This window comes from Camellia sinensis, chromosome 8 (genome assembly GCF_055761805.1).
Source record: "Camellia sinensis isolate YWXY chromosome 8, ASM5576180v1, whole genome shotgun sequence".
NCBI lineage: Eukaryota > Viridiplantae > Streptophyta > Magnoliopsida > Ericales > Theaceae > Camellia > Camellia sinensis.
Window position 1 is genome coordinate 163,747,071 of NC_138968.1, and position 23,196 is coordinate 163,770,266.

At 38.6% G+C, this 23,196-nt stretch overlaps 1 protein-coding gene across 5 annotated transcripts; it reads left to right on the forward strand.

Moving 5' to 3' along the window:
* The first annotated feature begins 361 nt into the window (after positions 1-361).
* LOC114287184 (uncharacterized) lies at positions 362-23,144 on the forward strand. Of its 5 annotated transcripts, XM_082884030.1 has the most exons (3): positions 600-926; positions 1,397-1,590; positions 2,754-7,194. In XM_082884030.1, the coding sequence occupies exon 3, from the start codon at positions 4,719-4,721 to the stop codon at positions 5,874-5,876; it is 1,158 nt and encodes a 385-aa protein (XP_082740156.1). In that variant the 5' UTR covers positions 600-926; positions 1,397-1,590; positions 2,754-4,718; the 3' UTR covers positions 5,877-7,194. The 5 variants fall into 5 exon arrangements, 4 of the variants coding, with proteins under 4 accessions (XP_082740156.1, XP_082740154.1, XP_082740157.1 ...); XR_014338606.1 differs by lacking the exons at positions 1,397-1,590; positions 2,754-7,194 and adding an exon at positions 21,973-23,144 and having other exon boundaries at positions 362-926; XM_082884028.1 differs by lacking the exon at positions 1,397-1,590.
* Positions 23,145-23,196: the final 52 nt, after the last annotated feature.

Sequence of the window (23,196 nt, forward strand, 5' to 3'; positions counted from 1 at the left end):
TTCTAAAATATAAAATTATATAAAAATAATAAGTGTTTTAATTCTTAGTCAAGGATAAAAGAGTTTTTATTTTATTTCCCAGCTCAGGATAATCCCACCCCTACCCCAGTACTAATCAGCATGCTTGGTTGCCGTTTTTTGAAATTTTTTTTTGAAAAAATGATTTGAAAACTGTTTTTTGAAAAAAAATGCTTGTTTGGTTTTCAAAAAAATATATCATTACAATTTCAAATTTCCCTCTAAATTAATGATTGAAACAATTAAAAAAATACAAAAAAATCACATCAAAACATTCTCTCAGATTTTTTAAATATATATATACATACATATATGTACCTATATGTACCTATTCTACTAAAGCCTACCTATCTCATTTATTTTTTTGAAAACATAACTGATTTTTTAGAATAACCAAACAAGTTGTATAAAATTTTCAAAAAACCATATTCAAAAAACCACAACCAAACACAGTGAATAATACTACAAATTTGTAGGATTAATTATCCATTGGATTAATAATCCTGAAACAATATTTCAAAACAAAAACGGGATTATTGAACCCACATATTAATAGTCTCAATTCCCTACTCTAATTCTATCAATCAAATATGCCCTCAGAGCCTTCCCACTTTTAAAGTAGTAGTAGATGTCTGTGGATCTGTTTCAGATTTATATAATGGTTATAGATGAGTATCATAAACCAACCCATTCATTTTAGAGAGAGAGAGAGAGAGAGAGAGAGATGAGTAGTAGTAGTAGTAGGAGGAGGAGGAGGAGGAGGAAGGAGAGAGTGAGATGGATACAACACTACAAGAATGGGTAGAAGATACTGTTGGTTGGTGAAGGCGACTTCTCATTTTCAGCATGTTTAGCTACAGCTTTTCGCTCTGCTGTTAACATGGTTGCAACTTCTCTTCATTCTCAAGGTCAGTCCAATGAGAGATAAAATTTTGTTTAATATGGTTATAATTTTGGATGCTTCATATCCCTTCAATATTTTATCAAAATTTGCAATTTTTTGTGTTGGAAACAACAAATACATAAAGTGTTAGTCAATTTTTCTTTTTTAAAAATTGGATGTTTGTGGTTATCTTACACGCACTTTGGCTAATCACACAATTTTAAAGTTAATATATCATTACAATATATTACGCTTTTAGCGACTAATTGATTTTGTCTCTAATTCCTTGTAGTGACTGGACAATTTTATTAGCTCTTTTAACAATTTTTTTGATTTGACATTTGAATTTTTTAACCAATAAGATTTTTTTTTCATTTATTGAGCTAAAAAATTAAATTTTTTAGATGTTACCAAATGAGGCCATCTATATATGCATTTAATATTTTTTTCATACATCTTGTGTTATACTTTGGTTTTTACGCTGAGTTGTTAAAGGTGGAACACTGGACAAGTGAAGCCGAATTGCAGACATTGGAGAGATTAGGATGCCTAATTTTGCATGAAGTGGATGTGTATGGGATGGGCTACCATCCCACACTAAGTCGCATGAAATTCGATGTTGTAATATTTAATTTTCCTCATGCAGGCCATTTTTATGGCTTTTGCGAAAGAGATGAAGAGCTTAGTGAGTAAGGTTTCATTTGTTTCAACTATAAATTGATTTTACATAGAAAAAATATTTTGTTTTTGATTTTTGACGTTTGATTAACACTTGAAACAAAAAAAAAAAATTTATTGCCTAAAAGAGAAATTTTAATTCAATAAAATGTCATTTATGACTTTTTAGTGAGTTAAAATATTTATTTGAAAAGGCTAAATGTGTTGAAAAGGTAGTGAATAAGAGTTAATTTTGTAAAAAATCGACTTACGAAATTTTAAAGGTAAGTTATCGTTAGAAAAATGATGCAAAAATGTTTTACTTGCTTTTTATTCAACCAAACAACAAAAAATAAATAAAATATTTTATATCAAAACAAATGGAGCCCAAGTGTAGTGAGTTCATTTCAACTATCTACTAATGTTATGTACACTGAAAAATGAAATTTATTTATTTTTTAACTAAAAACACTGAAATTCATTGGAAAGCCATTTTTTAGTAATAAAAAAATTATTTGGGCCAAAAATATATTTTTTACATTCAACAGGTAAAAAATATTTTCTAAATTGAGTCTTATTTATGCTACCACATTACCACAACTATTTCGACCTCCATCTTTTTCACCACCGTTTGCCACTTCCACCACCAGCATCACCACCACAAATACTACCACCAACAATCACTAGTATATTAGTTTTAATATCAACCCTTAGAAAAATATTTTGGGAGAATTTCAGCTTAGTATAAAATTTGAGAATTAAATAAAAATTAGTGATAAATTTTTATCAATATTAATAATTAAAATTATAAAAAATTTCGTACATATGTAATAATTTTCTCAAATTATAATTGAGAGGTAATTTTCTCAAATATTTTTTATGAAAATAATTTTTATGTGAAAATTTTTTTCGTCAACACAAACAGATTACAAATTTAGTGACAAATGATGTCTGGCTTAGTTCCCCCCCCCCCCCCCCAAAAAAAAAAAAAAAAAAAAATGATGCCTGGCAGTTGAAGTACTCCAGCTAAAACACCCATCAATATGACTCAAAATTTTATAAATGTGGCTATCAATCAAGTTGAGTTTCTGCTTTTTTATTCTTTATTTTTTTTTATTTTTTATAAGAATTTTGTTTATAAATAATTTTTTTTTTAAAAAAAAAAACATGATTTGGGTGTATTATTGAGAGACAGGATGCACAGGGAGCTTTTTGACAGCTTTTTTTGAGAATGCAAGAGATTTGCTTGAGGAAGGCGGTGAAGTGCATGTCACACACAGGGATGACTATCCTTACAACACATGGCGTTTGGAAAAGCTAGCTTCAAAAACTGGCTTTAATTTGAAAGAGAAAGTGGGGTTTGAAAAGGAGAACTACCCAGGATATCATAACAAGAGAGGTGGTGATATCAACTGCAACAAGCCATTCCTTCCCAAACTCCGCTTCACTTTCAAATTCACTCTCAAGAAAAGTTATTTGCCGAAGAATAATGTCATTGACCACAACGATCAAATGGTGAAGAAGATTGACACTGTAAGTGGTGACATGGTGAAATGTATCGTTAAAAGTTCTATGTCGATAAATGATGTCGTTGACGACCACGATAAAATGGTGAGGAAGATTGACATTGTAAGTGGTGACAGGGTGAAATGTATCGTTAAAAAATATCTGCCGATGAATGCTGTCATTGACGACCACGATAAAATGGTGAGGAAGAATGACATTGTAAGTGGTGACAGGGTGAAATGTATCGTTAAAAGTTCTATGCCGATGAATGATGTCATTGACGACCACGACAAAATGGTGAGGAAGATTGACACGGTAAGTGGTGACAGGGTGGAATGTATCGTTAAAAGTTCTCTGCTGATGAATGATGTCGTCGACAACCATGATAAAATGGTGAGGAAAATTGACACTGTAAGTAGTGAAAAGGTGAAATGTATCGTTAAAAGTTCTATGCCGATAAATGATGTTGACGACCACGATAAAATGGTGAGGAAAATTGACATTGTAAGTGGTGATAAGGTGGAATGTATCGTTAAAAGTTCTATGCGCATGAATGATGTCGTTGACGACGACGATAAGATTGACACTGTAAGTGGTGATAGGGTGGGATGTATTCTTACTGCTTTCTCTTTTTTTATACCATGGTGTTAGGTCCCTGAGTCTTGTCAATCCTGCGAATAAACTTGTGTGATTGAGTTGTAAATTTCCTTCTTGTTTTGTCTTGCTCGCTTGAATGAAGGAGTCCTCGCTCGAGCGAAGATTGCGTCTGGCAAAAACCTGAAAGAGATTAATGTGCGCTCGAGCGAAGCTTATATGGCTCGAGCGAAGAAGTGCGTCTGCATAGAAACCTGAAAGAGTTGATTGTTTGCTCGAGCGCAGGATGCGTGGCTCAAGCGAAGCCACTTGTGGAAATCACGCGAGATAAGTTCCTCGTTCGAGCAAGCTTCACAGTCCAGGATTTCTATAAGTATTTGTTTTACTTCAAAACTAGGATTAGGTTTTTTAGATCTACTTTGAGGTTTTCTAAGGTTTTCTTCTGGAGTATTTTTTGTGAGTTTTCCTTGATAAATTAAGTGAGTATTAAACTCATGAATTGACAAGCACATATCAAAGAGGCTGATTGATTACATATAAGAGTAGTCTTCTTCGGTGGATTCCGAAGATTCAAACGTGAAGTTTCAAAGGAGTTTGATTCTGCATGTAGTCGTTGATTCGACAAGTGAAGTTGTGGATTCAACTTCAGATTAATTAGTTCCGAGACGAAGGCTTGGTGAAAGAGTTATAGAAGCTTTGAAGACAAATTGGATAAGTTGGGTAATTTGTTTGTAATCTTTGTAATCTTTCTTTCTTCAGTAGTGGATTGATTAGTGGCGTTTCGCCCGTGGTTTTTGATTACAATTGAAGGTTCTTCAATTGTGATTTTTTCACATAAAAATCGTATGTGTCGATTTATTGTTTATTTCGAAAACAACAATCTAAATCACTTTTGTAAGTGCTTGATGCTTTAGATTATGTGTTTTGAATGATTGGGAATTGAAATATTTTAATCTTGATTTAATCACAAATCAATTAGGGTTTTTAATTGGTATCAGAGCAGGTCACTCTTTGTTTTTTTATCAAAACTATAGGAGTGTGATTTTGTGTGATTGGTGATATGGATTCAATACGTGAAGGTAACTTGACCCATAGACCTCTGTTACTTGATGGTACAAACTATTCTTATTGGAAAGCTCGTATGAGAGCGTTTTTAAAATCCACCGATGAGAAAGTTTGGCACTGTGTGCTCTATGGGTGGAGTGAACCTACTGTCACCATTGATGGTGTTGAGATTCCTAAACCCCTTGATAAATGGGACACAACCGGTTATCAAAACTCAAGTTGGAACAGCAAGGCTCTCAATTCCCTTTTTTGCTCCGTCACACCCGAAGAGTTTTGTTGTATCTGCGCGTGTGAGGTAGCAAAAGAGGCTTGGGACATTCTTGAAACAATTCACGAAGGTACTACTTCTGTCAAAAGGTCAAAACTTCAACGTCTCACCTCTGCCTTTGAAACCTTTTTTATGCATGATGATGAGACGTTTGATGATTTCTATGCAAAACTTAGTGACATTGTGAATTCCTGTTTCACACTCGGTGAAAAAATCCCTGAAGCTAAAGTTGTTGGAAAAATTTTGAGGTCTTTGCCGGAGAGGTTCCAATCAAAAGTGACAGCCATTGAGGAGGCTCAAAATGTTGATACCCTCAAGCTTGATCAGTTGGTTGGAAATTTGCAGACTTATGAAGCTCACCAGACTTCTAAGAAAAAACAAAAAGATAGTGTGGCTTTCACTAGTGCTCATGAGACTGCAAAAACTCCAGAGACTGAGCTTGATTTAGAGTCTGAGATGACGGCTATGTTTACTAAACAGTTTAAAAAAATTTTGAAGAAAAAGAAGCCTAATTTCAGAGACCCTATTTCAAAAGACAAGAGTAATGAAAAACCCAAAACTTTTCCACCAAAACTTGCTCCAAAAACTGAAAAGAAGATTGTAAAGGGAAAAGGGGTCAAGTGCTATGAATGTCAAGGGTTTGGCCATATTGCCCTTGAATGTCCTTCGAAAAAGAATCGAAAGAAATTCTACGCAGTGACTTGGGATGATGAAAGTGGGTCGGAGCAAGAACCCGAAGAACCTGAATCCGGTGAAGACGGGGATAGTGCTTTCATGGCATTTTGGTCTACTTACACTCAACCTCTTCCAAAGCCAGCGAAATTACCTCGTGGTCAAAACCTGCATCATGCTCCCACCTTTGATGGGAGTAACTACTTGTATTGAAAGATCAGAATGAGGGCGTTTCTGAGAGCTTTTGACCCAGAAGGCTGGCAAGCCATTGAAGAAGATACAGAAAGTGCTGACAATCCGAGCAATCAGAGAGCCCTGATTACTATTCGTGGAGCAATTTCTGATGAAGAACAACAACGGGTTGCTCACTGCACAAAGGCTAAAGATGCATGGGAAATTCTGAGCCAATTTCATGAAAGAAGAGATTCACCTTCACCACCATCCAACAACTTTCCTGCCTTAGTTGCTAGATTGGATGAGGTCAAGGAGAATGAAGAGCAAAAAGAGGATGATGAAACATCAGAAGACAATGATGAGATTAATGGTGATGAACTGCAACAAGCTTACGAAAAGCTTTACGAGGAATCTCTGAATTTGTCCAAAATCAATGACAAACTCTCTCTCAAGCTCATAGCATGTGAAAGCGAGAATGTCAAGCTAAAAGGAGAACTTGTAGCAGCAAAGCAGAATGTCATCAAGATCTCAAGTGACAGGCAAGACCTATGTGGAAAACTTCTATCCTATGAAACTGAAAGGAATGAACTTCTGAAAGTGTATTCCACATATGACGAGAAGCTTGAAAGCCTTGAGATGTCACAAGCTACATTGGAATAGATAGCCTGTCAGAAAGATGAAGAACTCCGTATTGCTAGAGCCACAATTGCAATGTGGAACAAAGGTTCCAAATCATTAGAAGACATCCTCGGGTCTCGACAAATGGGTTGTGACAAAAGTGGGCTAGGCTATGGTGCGACAGCTCACAAGGGACAGGCCTCTACTTCACATGAACTGAAGACTCAAGCAAAGAGGAAATTGAACGTAGACTAGGGTGATTCCTCTCTTTATCTACCTAAAGGCGGTAAGATCAACAAAAGGGAGGTAAAATCTGTTTTTATTTGTCATCACTGTGGTAGGTATGGCCACATTCGTCCTTATTGCTTTGAATTGTTTGGTAAGGTGTCTCAAAAGGGTAGAAACTCGAATACTTTTTGGGTTAGGAAACAGCCTTACATGTCTAGGCGGAATACCAAGATTCATGAGGGTGTTCACCACACCAAGACATTTACCAAGAATAAAAAGATTTGGGTGAGAAAAGATGATCTGACTTGTTTAGTTGTTCACACTGCTCTAAAAGCATGTGACTCACACATGTGGTATCTTGATAGCGGGTGCTCTCGTCACATGTCCGGTAACAAATCCTACTTCACCTCCCTTGAAAAATATGAAGGAGGAATTATTGCCTTTGGAGATGGTGGCACTTCTAGAGTCATTGGTAAGGGCTCTATAAGTGTTGCTGGTCTTCCCAAGCTGGAAAATGCTCTTCTTGTTGATTATCTTAAAGCAAATCTTTTGAGCATTAGTCACATGTGTGATTCCCACCATGAAGTATTGTTTTCAAAAAATAAATGTGAAATTTTGGATAAAAAGGGAAATACTGTCTTGCATGGGGTTTGCACATCTGATAACTGCTATGGGATTGTTACTACTAATGATCTCACTTGTCACTCTGCCATCATAAGTAACATTGATTTGTGGTATCAAAGATTAGGTCACATGAATTTCAAAGACCTAACTAAGATAGCCAACAAAGAGCTTGTGAGAGGAGTATCTAAGCCGGGTAAGAATCTGAACCATGTGTGTGGACCATGTCAACTTGGAAAGCAAACCCGTGCCCCTCATAAAAAGGTGAACAACTTTACAACCAAACGTCCTCTTGAATTGGTTCACATGGATTTAATGGGTCCTACTCGCACTGAAAGCATTGGAGGTAAAAGATATATTTTTTTAACTGTTGATGATTTTACTCGATTTTCGTGGGTAAATTTTTTAAGGGAAAAATCTGATACGTTTGATGCTTTCCAGGCCTTAGTCCTTAAAATCCAAAATGAATAGGGTGTTTCCATTGGGCGTATCATAAGAATCCAAATTGATCATGGTCGTGAATTTGAAAACAGTTCGTTTTCGGATTTTTGTGATATGAGCATGAATTTTCTGCACCTATTACTCTACAACAAAATAGAGTGGTTGACAGGAAGAACAGAGTTGTTCAAGAAATGGCTAGGGTTATGCTCCTTAGTAAGAAACTTCCTCCAAAGTTTTGGGCTGAAGCCCTAAATACTGCTATTTATGTCATAAATCGTGTGTATTTAAGGCCCGGTACTTTACAAACTCCATATGAATTGTGGAAGGGATTGAAACCTAATGTAAAATATTTCAAAACTTTTGGGAGTAAGTGTTACATTTTCAAAGATAGAGACCCTTTGGGAAAATTTGACTCCCGAAGTGATGAAGGTATTTTTCTAAGGCATTCAAACACTAGTAGGGCTTTTCGAGTCCGTAACCTACGAACTTCTTCTTTAATGAAATCAATCAATGTGGTTATAGATGACACAGGTGCCCCTACTCCAGCAACAAATGAGGATGACAATGGTGAGTTTTCAATCCTGAATATTGAACTACAAAGTCAAAGAGAAGCTGAGGTCCAAGCACAAGAAGTTGAGACAGCACCATCCTCACTGGTAAGTCAAAGTCCAAAGAGTGCACAAAGAGACATCACCCCTGATGCGTCTGTCACTGCAAGTCCTGAGTTCAAACCATTAGCAAGGGTGAAACTGAATCATCCAGCTCAACAGGTGATTGGAAGTGTATCGGATCGAATGAAAACCCGAAGACAGATTCAGGATGAGGTATCACATATGTGTTATGTTTCATTAATTGAACCTAAGAATTTTAAAGAGGCCTTGCTAGATGATAGTTGGGTCAATGCTATGCATGAAGAATTAGGTCAATTTGAACGTAACAATGTTTGGACTCTAGTTCCCAGACCTAGAGACATGAATGTGATAGGTACCAAGTGGATCTTTAAAAATAAATCTGATGAGAATGGTATTGTGGTTAGGAATAAAGCCAGATTGGTTGCTCAAGGCTACACACAAGTAGAGGGTGTTGACTATGATGAGACGTTTGCCCCAGTTGCACGTCTCGAATCTATTCGTATTTTACTTGGTGTTGCATGTTTTCTTGGTTTCAAATTGTTTCAAATGGATGTGAAAAGTGCCTTTCTGAATGGGTACTTGAAAGAAGAGGCATATGTTGAGCAACCAAAAGGGTTTGAGGACCCTAAATGTCCAAATCATGTCTACAAGTTAGACAAGGCTTTGTATGGTTTGAAACAAGCCCCTCGGGCTTGGTATGATAGACTTACTACGTTTCTTCTTGATAATGACTTTCAAAGGGGTAGCGTGGATAAGACTTTATTTGTGAAACATAGTAAGTCTCATATTCTTGTTGCTCAGATTTATGTTGATGATATTGTGTTTGGATCCACTGCTGATCATCTTGTGAAATATTTTTCGGATTGCATGACACATGAGTTTGAGATGAGCATGATGGGAGAGTTGTCTTATTTTTTGGTTCTACAAATTAAACAGTCTCCTTCGAGTATGTTTGTTTCTCAGACTAAGTATGCCAAAAATCTTGTGTCAAAGTTTGGTCTTGAGTCTGCCAAACATGCACGCACTCCCATGAGCACCAATCTTCACCTTTCCAAAGATTCCTCTGGTATTGATGTTAATCCTACCCTATATAGGAGTATGATAGGAAGTCTTCTTTACCTCACAGCCAGTCATCCTGACATTGCTTTCAGTGTAGGTGTTCGTGCCCGTTACCAAGCCAGTCCTAAAGAGTCTCATCTTCTTGTTGTCAAACGCATCATTAAATATGTTAATGGGACATTGGGGTATGGGATTTGGTTTTCTACTGATACTACAGCTGAAATTACTGGTTTTTCTGATGCCGACTGGGCAGGGTGTGCTGATGATAGGAAGAGTACATCCGGGGGATGTTTTTACCTTGGGAATAATTTAGTTTCTTGGCATAGTAAAAAGCAAAATGCCATCTCTCTTTCGACTGTTGAGGTTGAGTACATTGCTGCAGGGAGTTATTGTGCACAAATGTTGTGGATGAAACAAATGCTTCATGATTATGGGATAGATCAGAACACTCTCACTCTTTTCTGTGATAACACAAGTGCCATAAACATTTCAAAAAATCCTGTCTAACACTCTCGCACCAAACACATTGACATTCGTCATCATTTTATTTGAGAGTTAGTGGAAGAAGGCCTTGTTGTTCTTGAACATGTTCCCACTAAGCATCAAAAAGCTGATATTTTTACAAAACCCCTTGATCTTCTTCGGTTTGAGTTCCTTAGAAAGACTTTGGGTGTTGTGCTCAGTCACTAGGGTGTTACCTATTACTTGAAGGGGAGCGAGTGATTGCTTTTTGTGTGCTTGGATGTTATAATCTCATAGTCATTGATTCCTGTTATCTTTGCATCAAAAATTTATATGAACACTGCTCATGTTGCTTACAAGATCTCATTCTTCTTTGTTCATAGCTCATTCTGAATGCCCATACTCATTTACTTCATGATCTCATTTTGTACACATCCTTGAGATAAACTGTTGCAGGGGTTTCCGCACAAGTGATCAAAGTTCTCTATGGACCACTAACAGTGTTTCTTGTACTTTTTCAGAGGAATTGACCTATACTAGTATATCATAGGTGATGTTGAGTCTCTTATACCATCTTTTGTTCACTTCCACGGTTTCTCCCTCAGTTCATTGAAGTCCGGGCATTAGGAAAAGGCTACCTCAGAGGCACCAGCCAGGCCATTTTTTTGATTTCATCATTCTCTTGTTTGGTCTCCATACTCTTAAGCGTGCATGCCACCAGTGAGAGCCCACAAGAAAGAAAAGTTGAAAAAAAAAAAGAAGTAATCATTGATCGAGGGGCAGTCTTCGCGTTTACTCAACAAATATCCCGTGATTCCTAGTGGTTTGACTTTTCTCTATGATGTTCAGTTACTCGTGCTGGAGGTCCAGCCATCCGATCACTACGAGGATTAACTCTAGTTTTGTGGCCTCTCATGGATTGCACACACGCACATTATTTTTGTGAGCTCTCATGTTGGTTTTTGAGTTGTCCATTCTCATGTAGCTTATGTTCATTGTTTTGATTTTATCTGACCTGCTCATGATTATTTGCTTCATCTTGTCAAAATTGCAAGTTAGCGGGCTTCATGGTTTGTAGATTATTTCATGTTAGTATCATACTTCATGCTCTTGTTCTCACTCACTTCTGTTTCAGGTCTTATGACTTAGTGTAAGTATTGGTTTTTTTGGTTTTTTTTTTTTTTAAAAAAAAGGTTTTTTTTTTGGGTTTTGTTTTTTTTTTCTTCTTCGCTCGAGCGAAGGATTTCTCGCTCGAGCGTGCTTCTACTGCTGAGTTAGACCTGAAAGCGTGTGTTTTTGGCTCGAGCGACAAGTTCTTGGCTCGAGTGACCCCTTGCGCGTAATTGTACTCACGAACGAAAGAGTCTTCGCTCGAGCGACCTGTCGAGGTTCAAATTCTAAAGCTGTGTCTTTTTAGTTCATTTTTTCTTCCCTCTTCGTGTGTTTTCTCTCTCTCCCCTAGGGTTTTCGTGGTCGTCTTTGCAGCTATCTTCTGTTGTTTCACTCTTGTTTTTGGGGCATCTTCCTTTCTTTCATCTGTATTCTCAGTGGTTGGTAAGTTTTATTTTTATTTTTCTCTTTGTTTTTACTTCTCATTTCGTTGTGTCTGTGAGTCTGCTCTATTTTAATCTAGGGTTCTTCATTGTTGATTTTTCTTATTTCATAATGTTTAGTGTCTCTCTCTTGCATTTAGGGTTAGTGTTCTTGGACTATTTTATGCTAGGCTTGGTTGCTATGATTTAATTTGGGGTTTTATTTAGTATTTCATATCCTAATCTCTGTGGGTTGTTTAATTTGTTTATTTAGTGTTTAACATTTTACTGTTTAATTTGTGGTCCTAGTACTTTGTTTTTTTTTTTTTTTTTGGTGATTTAGCTGTATCTGTGATTTTTACCCTCATTCAGGTTCTGTTTTTCTGATTATTCACTTGGTGATATGTCTGTGGACTAATGGTGTTTTAATGGTTATTTTTTGTTTTTCTCTGGGATTCTCATGTTGTCATTAGGTACCTTGGGTTGTTGTTGTTGTTTTTTTTTTTTCTCTGTGCTTGTCTGGCTCTTATGGGTTGTTTAGTCATGGCCGAGTCTTCTAAACGTCGCAAGACTACTATTTCCCGTCCCTCATTCAACACTGACAAGTTCGAATCCAAAGAAAAGTCTAAGTTGTTTAGAGAGTTTTATGCCACTCGTAAAGTCCATCTAGAGAGAAATGTCCTCCCTAGTGCCTTTGAGGTACTAACCATTCGTTCCTTGTTCGATTCATCAAGTGTTGCATTTTTCGGGGCCATAAAATCTAAGTCTTATCTGTGAATTTTATTGCAATCTCCATTCCATTCGCAAAGAAATTCCGGCATTTTTTACCACTTGGGTTAGGCAGAAGTCTCTTGTTATCACTGGGGATGTTTTTAGAATGTTTCTTGATCTTCCCGAAGTCCCGGATTTTTGTTTTTCTGTCCTTACTCGTACCGGTATTAATTTTGATCAAGTTGCTTCTGCACTTCGTGGATGTTCCCGGACTTGGTTTGTCGGGGCACTCATTGTCACGACCCCAACCCGCCCCTAGTAGGATGGTGCCGTGATGGCCAGTAATCCGAGGTTACCAAAGGCCAACTTTCAAAATCCACACACAACAGAGTATAAATATATGGGTCTCGCAAGTACGGAAGCAATACATACAAATCAGATTAGTCCATAAGAGCTGTGCGTAAGTCAAATGAAATGGCAAACACCTTCACATGGGTTACAACTTAGTATAAATGAAGTAAAGTACTTATTACATCTTGATCAAAAGGCTTCTCAAACCGACGCTGCAAAATACAAGTATTACAAGTCGAGAAGCATAATTTTCAAGACTGCCGACGTAAATACAAGTCAAGCCGACATAACAAAAATCCAAAACAAGCTCGCGAATCACATCTAGGCGTCACCGCCTTCTTGCTCATCACCTACATATATATAGAGAGGGTGAGCTTGGATACTCAGTGAATGATATAAATAATAAAGGGTTTGCATGAATAATAGCCGAAGTCTTTTCAAAGCGATACATATCAAAACTTTATATAACAAGAGATGGACCTCGTCCACCTAGCAAATCTTTAAAGCTTCAAGGGATCCTTACTAGCATCAACATATTATAAATGATGACATTCCGGACAAACAAACCCAAGCGGTAAACTGTCAGTGGCAAAACAAGACAAAGCAAGGGAGATATCTCAAACAATGGTGCAGTTGCATTATAGTCCCCTGGCACTAAGGACTCTCAAAACAAGATGTGCAGCTGCATTATAGTCCCCTGACACTAAGGACTTTCAAAACAAGATGAGCAGTTGCATTATAGTCCCCTGGCACTAAGGACTTTCCGAGAATGTCATCAAAACAAGATAATGCTTGATATACAAAATAGGGACAATCATTCATGCTTAACAAATACTTTTCAAAACAAAGCAAAGCAAAGCTCATCAAAACATTGATAACATAGCTTTATTAAAAATACCACTCACTTAGTTCTTCAACGTCGGGGTCAAGGCAAAAATCCGAGTCCTACAAACACATGACAAGGTCTATTGAACGTACTTTCAAACAAGATTCACATGCAAACGGATGATCTTGGCATTCATCAAAACTAAGTTAAATCAAAACAAAACACTGTTTCTCATCTCGGGAGAATGTGCTGGGCACCAACCAGGTCTTGGCTGAGGTCCCACACCATCTCGCCAAGGTGCGGTCCCGACGGCCAGATACAAAAGCGAAGTCGGGAAAATCTGGGTTTCCCTTGGAGGAACATGAAGAACATGAAGATGGAGAAGATGAAGAACATGCATGCTAAAATCATAACTTGTTATTACAAGGTCTGAGATTTCATGCTATGAGTTTGAAAATATGGACCTGGGCACCCATATTCAAAGATCTTGTGAGAACAAACACAAAAACATGGTTCTAGATGCAATCTTTCGAATCAAAACGAGACTTTTCTTCAAGAACACAAGAACATTATTTTCTCTTACTAAAACTGACTTTAAATCAATGTATGGCATGCAAAACAGATTCGATCGTGCAATGCAGCTAAATGATCAATAAGAACAACAAGAGTAGATTAAGATTCTAACGTCAAAACTAGGATCTAACGGTTCAAACTCCAACGATCAAGCTTGGAAGTCTACTCTCTCACTCAAAACTTCTCCTTCTCCTTCCTAGAGCCTCTCTCTCTAAAAGACAAGATTTGATACAAAATGATATGTTTTACTCTACAGTCACTAACTTAACCCTCTGCTGGGACACGTGACATCGGCTGATTGGCTCTACTAAAAAAGGTGGCTGACTGATAAGACAAGACCATGACAAAGTGTATTCAACAAGCTAGACGGCAAGAGCACTCCGGCAAATGATGATCTCGGCTAATGGCAAAGCTTCGGCAAGTAAGGTAACAATGACATCGGCTTGGAAGGACAACACTTGACTAAGCTGTGCCACACCTTGGCCTAGATGTGCCACACCTCGGCCTAGATGTGCCACACCTCGGCCTAGGTCATACCACTCCAGGACAAGGTTACTTAGGTGCAAAGGTAACATCTCGGCCTAGATAATACACATCTCGGCTTTGGTGATGAACACCTCGGCCTAGATAATGACATCTTGGCCAATATGTCAGGGCGAAGGTGGAGGTCGAACAAAGTGGTCCAAGATAGTTCTAAGTGTAGAAAGGTTCCAAGGTGTCTAGGCTTAAGAGGACCTCGGCAACACACCAGGCAAGAACAAAGCATTAAGCAACACTCAAGCAAAACAAGACAAGGTTTGCAAATGCACACAACAAAACAAGATCATGCATAAATGTATGCAAGTATAACTAAGTTGAAGTAAGGGTTGTTACATCCTACCCCCCTTAAAGAAGGTTGGTCCCCAAACTTGAGTTACATTGTTCCAAAAACAATTCTGGATGTTGGACTTTCAGTTCCTCTTCCATTTCCCATGTGGCATCCTCACCGTAATGCTCCTTCCATTCAAATTTCACCATTGGTATCGACTTACTTCTCAACTGTTTCACCTGTCTGTCGATAATCCGTATCGGCTTCTCTTCGTAGCCTAAATCTTCATTAACTATAATTCCGCAATAGTCGATTACATGTAGTGGATCTTGAATATACTTCCTCAACATCGAAATATGAAACACATTATGGACTTGGCTCAAACCTGGCGGCAAAGCAAGTCTATAGGCAGCGAGGTTAACCTTCTCAAGAACTTCAAAAGGCCCGTTGTAGCGGGGTGCTAACTTACCCTTCTTCCCAAACCTTGTAACTCCTTTCATCGGCGAAATCTTTAGGAACACATGGTCCCCGAATTCAAATTTCAACTCTCTTCTTCTCTGGTCGGCATAACTCTTCTGTCGACTCTGTGCGGTTTTGATTCTTTGCTGAACGAGCTTAATCTTCTCGGTTGTTACTTGAATTAACTCGGGACCAAGCAGAGCTTTGTCTCCTACCTCGGTCCAACATATCGGCGACCTGCACTTCCTTCCATACAACGCTTTATACGGCGCCATGCCAATGCTAGCTTAGTAACTATTGTTGTAGGTAAATTCCACCAATGGAAAATGTACTCCCCAACTTCCTTGAAGGTCCAATACACATAGCCTAAGCATATCTTCAAGTGTCTGAATCGTCCTCTCTGTTTTCCCATCAGTCTGGGGATGAAAAGCTGTGCTACACTTCAACTCGGCCCCGAAAGCTCTTTGTAGGCTCTGCCAAAATCTGGAAATCAACTTCGGATCTCGGTCTGACACAATTGACATCGGCATTCCATGAAGTCTAACAATCTCATTCACATACAACAAAGCAAGTTTATCGGCGTTGAAGGTGGTCTTAACAGGCAAGAAGTGTGCTGACTTAGTTAGTCTATCCACAATAACCCAAATCGAATCCATACCCTTTTGTGTCTTCGGCAAACCAACCACAAAGTCCATGGAGATGTGCTCCCATTTCCACTTAGGAATCGGTAAAGGTTGAAGAAGTCCTGCTGGCCTTTAATGTTATGCTTTCACTTGTTGGCAATACAGACACTGCGACACGAATTCGGCTATTTCTCCTTTCATATTCGGCCACCAAAACGTTTGCTTCACATCCTGATACATCTTGGTGGTCCCTGGGTGAACAGCAAACTTGGAACCATGAGCTTCCTACAAAATTTTTCTTTTCAACTCTGGGATGTCGGCCACACACAATCTTCCTTCAAACTTGAGCACTTGATTTTCTATGGTGTACCCTGATCTCGGCTTTGTGATAATCTCATCGGCTACCTTCTTGAAGAATTCATCCTCCATCTGTCTTGTCTTTACTTCCTCAACAATAGTCAGCTCCACTAAGATCGTGGTTAAACATGCCAAATTTCCAACCATCTTTCTGCTCAAAGCGTCGGCTACGGTGTTAGCTTTACCTGGATGATATTGAATTTGCATGTCGTAATCTTTCAACAACTCGAGCCATCTTCTCTGCCTCATATTCAATTCTTTCTGAGTGAGCAAGTACCTTAAACTCTTATGATTTGTAAAAAACTGACAAGAAGCTCCATACAAGTAGTGGCGCCAAATCTTTAAAGTAAATACCACGACTGCTAGTTCTAAATCATGGGTGGGATAGTTCTTTTCGTGTGGCTTCAATTGACGAGAGGCATATGCTATGACCTTACCCCCTTGCATTAATACACAACCCAGACCCTTATGCGATGCATCACTATAAACATGAAACTGTTCATTACCTAATGGTAGTACAAGAACTGGTGCTGTGACTAACCTCGTCTTCAACTCCTGGAAGGTTGCTTCCCGATCCTCAGTCCATTCGTAAGCCGCTCCCTTCGTAGTCAGTTGTGTCAACAGAATTGTAATCCTTGAGAAATCCTTCATGAACTTTCTGTAATAACCTGCAAATCCCAGAAAACTACGAACCTCGGACACATTAGTCGGCTTCGGCCAATTCACAACGGCCTCAATCTTACTAGGATCAATCGAAATAGTGGAAAGCCAAAACTCACACTTGTTAAACTTAGCATATAATTTCCGATTCCTCAAAGTCCGTAAGGTAAGTCTCAAATGATGCTTGTGTTCAGCTTTACTCTTAGAGTAGATCAATATATCATCAATGAAGACAACCACAAACTCATCCAGATATGGCTTAAAGACTCTGTTCATCAAATCCATAAATGCTGCAGGGGCATTGGTCACTCCAAAAGGCATTACTAAAAACTCGTAGTGGCCATACCTCGTCCGAAAAGCGGTCTTCTCAACATCCTCGGCTTTAACCTTAAGCTGATGATAACCCGACCTAAGGTCAATTTTGGAAAAGACTCGTGTTCCTTGCAACTGATAAAACAAATCATTTATCCTCAGTAACGGGTACTTATTCTTGATGGTTACCTTATTCAGTTCTCGGTAATCAATACAAAGACGAAGTGTACCATCCTTCTTCTTAACAAACAAGACGGGTGCTCCCCAAGGTGAAGTGCTCGGCCTAATAAAACCCTTATTTAGCAACTCCTGTAGTTGAAGTTTCAATTCCTTAAGCTCGGCGGGGGCCATCCTATAGGGTGTTTTAGAGATGGGCTGGGTTCCTGACATGATGTCAACAGTAAACTATACCTCTATATCAACTAAGTGACTCGGCAAATCATTTGGAAAGACGTCGGGGAACTCATTAACAACGGGGACGTCGGCTAACTCAACACTTCCATTCAAGTTACTTAGTACACTACACAAATAACCTTGACACCCTTTTTGGATCAACCTATAGGCTTTCATGGATGAAATTAAGTAAGGTGGGGATACTACTCCTTTACCCTGAAACGTGACCTCGGCTAGGTTTGGAGGTTTTAACGTGACACTTTTAGAAACACAATTTATGGATGCGTGATTTGCCACTAACCAATCCATCCCCAATATAACATCAAAATAAGTTATGTCCAATGGCATTAAATCAGCTAACAATTCAACATTCCCAATCACAACAACACATGCTCGATAGATGGATGCAACATTCATAGATCTCCTAGATGGAGTAGATACAGATAACACATAATCAAGGGGTTCTAGTTTCCTATTAATCTTCTCGGCAAACTTAGCAGAAACAAATGAATGCGTAGAACCCGAATCAATCAATATATATGCATTTTGAGAGCAAATTGGGAGTATACCTGACACCACTGTCTCAGCATTCTGAGTGTCTCCTGGTACTGGTGCAAAAACTCTGCCTTGCCTCATTTGTCCTTTCCCAATGTTACCTTTCTGTACGGAACCCGAGGTATTCTCATCCTTCTTACTATCGTCAGCCTTTGTTTTAGGACAGTCCCTCACATAATGGCCCATTTCACCACACTCATAACAAGCTCCAGACGCCCGACGACAGACCCCGAAATGTGGCTTCCCACAACTAGAACATGTCGGCTTAGTACCACTTTCCTGCCTTGGGTTGCTCGAACTGCCAACATTCGCTTTCTTCTTGGTACCAAATTGTGCCCGGCGATTGTCATAATTCTGTCTCTTCCTCTGGCTTTCTCCTGAGTTCTAGTATCTGTTCAAGTTAGCTTCGGCCAGAATGGCTTTGTCCAATACTCCGGCGTAAGTCGGCATGTTGAGCATGTTAACCTGGTCTTGTATCGGTCCACAAAGCCCACTTTCGAACTTCCTAGCCTTCATATATTCATCATTGACCATATGGGGTGCATACCTCGCCAACTCGGTAAAGGTACAGTCATATTCAGCTACTGTTCTATTGCCTTGTGTCAAAGTCTGAAATTCGGTAGTCTTGCGATCTCGAACACTTAGGGGAAAATGCTTGGTGTAAAACAACTCCAAAAATCGGGTCCAGGTCAAGTCTGGATTGCTTTCTCGAACCATTATCCACCATCTGCGAGCGTCGTCATCTAGGGTAAAGGCTGCTAATGTCACCTTCTGGGTGTCGGTGCTGGGAAAGATCTCGAACAACTTCTCCATTTCCAAAACCCACGCTTCAGCTTTTATCGGCTCTATACCCCCTTGGAATCTCGGTGGCTTCATTTTCTTGAACTCTCTGATCAAAGCTATCGTGTCGTCCCCATATAAAGCTGGCTGTGGGGGCACTTGTGGTACTGGAGGAGGTGGAGGTGGAACTGCATTTCGGCCGTTTGTCTGCTTGGCCTGAGTCAATGTAGCACTAGCGTACTACTGTCTCGTCTGCCTTAACTTGCGGGCCAAACCTTCAACTAACCTTTCCAGTCTGTCTAATCTGTCCTCGGACTAATCTCGGCCAACTAGAGGTCTACCTCTCCTCATGATGCTATGAGTATGCAAAGTGTGACTTTAAAACAAAATGAAAAAATAAACACGTAGGAAAGTAACAATTAAGCATGCCGAGACGATGCACACATTGTTCACATAGCAAGCAATATGATGCAATCCTAACATCCTTCTAAGGGGAAATCCTATGCTCTTTAGGACTCAAAGTGTGTGAATAACGTATACTAAGGAACTTGTGCTCTGATACCATTCTGTCACGACCCAAACCCACCCCTAGTAGGATGATGCCATGATGGCCAGTAGTCCGAGGTTACCGAAGGCCAACTTTCAAAATCCACACACAACAGAGTATAAATATATGGGGCTCACAAGTACGGAAGCAATACATACAAATCAGATTAGTCCATAAGAGCTGTGCGTAAGTCAAATGAAATGGCAAACATCTTTACATGGGTTACAACTTAGTCTAAATGAAGTAAAGTACTTGTTACATCTTGATCAAAAGGCTTCTCAAGCCGACGTGTGCAAAATACAAGTATTACAAGTCGATAAGCATAATTTTCAAGACTGCCGACGTAAATACAAGTCAAGCCGACATAACAAAAATCCAAAACAAGCTCGCGAATCACATCTAGGCGTCACCGCCTTCTTGCTCATCACCTACATATATATAGAGAGGGTGAGCTTGGATACTCAGTGAATGATATAAATAATAAAGGGTTTGCATGAATAATAGCCGAAGTCTTTTCAAAGCGTCACCGCCTTCTTGCTCATCACCAATTTTCTCTAGTTTCAAATTCAAATTCGAATTCGAATTCGAATTTCTCTGGGTTCATTTATAAACCAGAGAAAATTCAAATTTCTCTGGATTCATTTTAATCAATTTTCTCTGGATCACAATATCATTTTATGAAATCATTTTGACAGACCTTAGACCAATTTCTCTGAGTTCAAATTCAAATTCTTCCTCCAGAGAAATTCTTTGATAGCCTTCATCATCATCATCATCATCTTCTTCTTTCTACATCAAACAAGTAGCTGTAGTAGCACCATGAAAGCCATATAAGCAAGAGCACTTTGATAGCATCAACACAAATACACAACATGACAAATGATTAACTGGAGGTAGCATAGGGCAATAACAAAGCTTCCAGAGAAATTTGAACAACCCAAAGACCTACCAGAGAAATTTGAACAACCCAGAGAAATTTAAACAACCAGATAAATTTGAACAATCCAGAGAAATTCTCTGATCCAAACCATTGCAAGGTTTATGTTCTTAAATCTGTTATTTAATTAATAGTTGGGGTTGATTTATTCAAATGGTTATTATTGTTGAAGGCAGAGAAAATGGTAAACAGATCAAAGAAAATTTTAAAACAACCAGAGAGAATTTTTTTAGTTTGGAGAGAATTTCTCTGGTTTGAACCAGAGAAATTCAAAGCTAGATGGTTGTTGTTGTTGTTGAAGGCAGAGAAAATGATAAGGAATTTCTCTGGATATCTACAAAGCTGTGTCCTCATGGGAATTGAGGTCTGAGCAACCATGGACCTGTCCTGACAACACGTCTTTGCAAGGGGTGGTTTTTCCATCCCCATAGTGCATAGCCGCAACCTACAATATTCTGAACTCCCCATTTCTATCGAATCTCAATGCCGATTGCGATTGTTTTCCAAATATGCAGATCGGACCAGATAAGAGAGTAACAACCAGTAGCGCAACAACCAGTCTCACGACTACCTCATGTACATTCGCCATTCAAACAAGAAGAAGAAGAGATTACAAATAGAATAATATGAGTGAATCAGTGGTGGTACTGTAACAGACAATTCCTTCTTGGCGAAAACATCACTGGAACAAAAGGAACAGTAGTCTCATTCAACACTCTTGGCGTCGACCAAGATGAAATAGTTGGTTGAATTTGCCTATCTCTTCTCTCTAGGGTTTCGGAGAGAGGGAGAGAGAGAGAGATTGGAAGTGCTGCTCTGCAGTAGAGGAGGAGAGACAAAGAGTCAAATTTCTCTGATATATGTTTAGGGACCTTAGACATCAAAAAATAATATTGTGGATCTCTTCCATTACTAAAAGTGGGAGAGGGACCTTAGACTAATTTTCCCAAAAAAGAAAAAAGAAAAAAGAAAAGTGTAACGGTTAATTTTTTGAAAACAAAATAACCACAAAATGTTTGGGTGTTTCAAGACTACATAAAAATAAAAAATAAAAAAGTTGAGTACTATAAAAAGTGATTTTTTTTTATTTTTTATTTTTAAGAAAAAAAACTACTTTTCAGAAAGAATTGAAAGCAAAAACACAACGAAAAATGTGCTAAATTTTCTGAAAAATGGTAAATTCACTTTTAGTTTTTGGCAACATATATATTTTCTTACTTTTCCTTCTTTTGAGGCTTTTTTTTTTTTTTTTTTTTTTTTTGTATAAAAAGAGAAATGGAATTTGGGTACCATATCCAAAAATCATTTTCAACCATTAGATTTGGATAAAAGAAAATTTAAGGTATTAATTGGTAAAATTGAATACAAAAAATAAAGTAATGTTAGTAATGTTTATCATCAAAATTTAACTCTGCTCACCACACAATATAGCTAATTATTTACCATTGTAACCTTATTATTAAAACCAACTGTACATAGCACACCATTTGATCATGCCTTCTTTTTTTTTTTTTTTCTTCTTAGATATGCAATAAACCACTAATTTTGAATCATACTTGGATTTTTATTTTCATTATTTTTATTTTTCTTAATTTTCAACCACTTTCACTTTCTATCTTATTTTGCATTCAAACATTTGCCATGTTACAGCGGCCGCGAGCAACGCGGTATGTTCCACAATTATACTTCACCTCAATCCGGGTACTCTGCAATGCAAACACCTCCGAGCACTTCAATCCAAAGAAAGATGCATCATTTCCAGAAATCAACCTCAAAACAGGTGAAATCGGGGGGACTCACAGGGGTATTGCCTGCCTCCAACGGCACGGTCCTAGCCTTTTTCGCAGGTGGTGCACACGGTCGCATTAGATCTACATTCCTCAAACATTGGAAAGAAAAAGATGAACAATTACTCGACTATGAAACTCTCCCTGAGGGAATGTCTTACCCCGACATGATGAAGAAAAGCAAGTACTATTGGATCGTAATTAAAATTTTAAAGATAAAGTTTGTATGGAAATTCTATTTGTATATCATTACACTTTGTTGACACTTTATTTTTGTGAAAAGTTAAATTAAGTGTTTTTGGCATGTAAATCCTCCAATAGGTACTGCATTTTCCCGAGCGGGTGGGAAGTGGCGAGTCCAAGAATCGTGGAGGTGATTTACGCAAAGTGTGTATCGGTTTTGATCTTACAGCACTATGTCCTGCCCTTCAGTGATGTCCTAGATTGGAACTCATTCTCGGTCGAGGTTTTAGTCAGTGACATACCCAACCTGAAGAAAATTCTTTTGGGAATACCCAAGGACTAGTATCTGAGACTGCAGGAGGGAGTCAAGCAAGTGCAGAGGCATTTTCTAGTGAACGATCCTCCGAAGAGATATGATGTGTCCCACATGATAATTTGTTAGAAATGGGTTTTGAAAGTTTTGGAAAAACAAATTTTTCCTCAACTTTGGTCCAATTTTCAGGTGGGACCCATGCACCAAAGTTGGCGGATCTAAGTGATAACGCGTTCTATACCGCGTTGTAATTCACGTGGTATATTTGGTTGCTCAAAACCATTATCGGATGAATGGAAAATTGAAGCCAAAGTGAGCTCCATGGAAATAGAGTTTTTGGTGGAAATTTCTTAAAGTTTGAATAAAGGCTTGTCCCACATTGGTTTGGTGGAAAGAATTTTATGGGTTTATAAGGTATGAGTTTGTAACTTGGGAAAGGCCCCAAGGGCACTCCAAGTTTGTAGAAGGAAGAGCTTATGGGGAAATTGGGCTAGACCCATTGGACCCAGAAATAAACACGCGCGCACGGCTGTCTGTCCATCCGGTCGGGCGGGCGGGCTGGGCTTGGGCGCGGGTGCGTAGTGTGAGGTT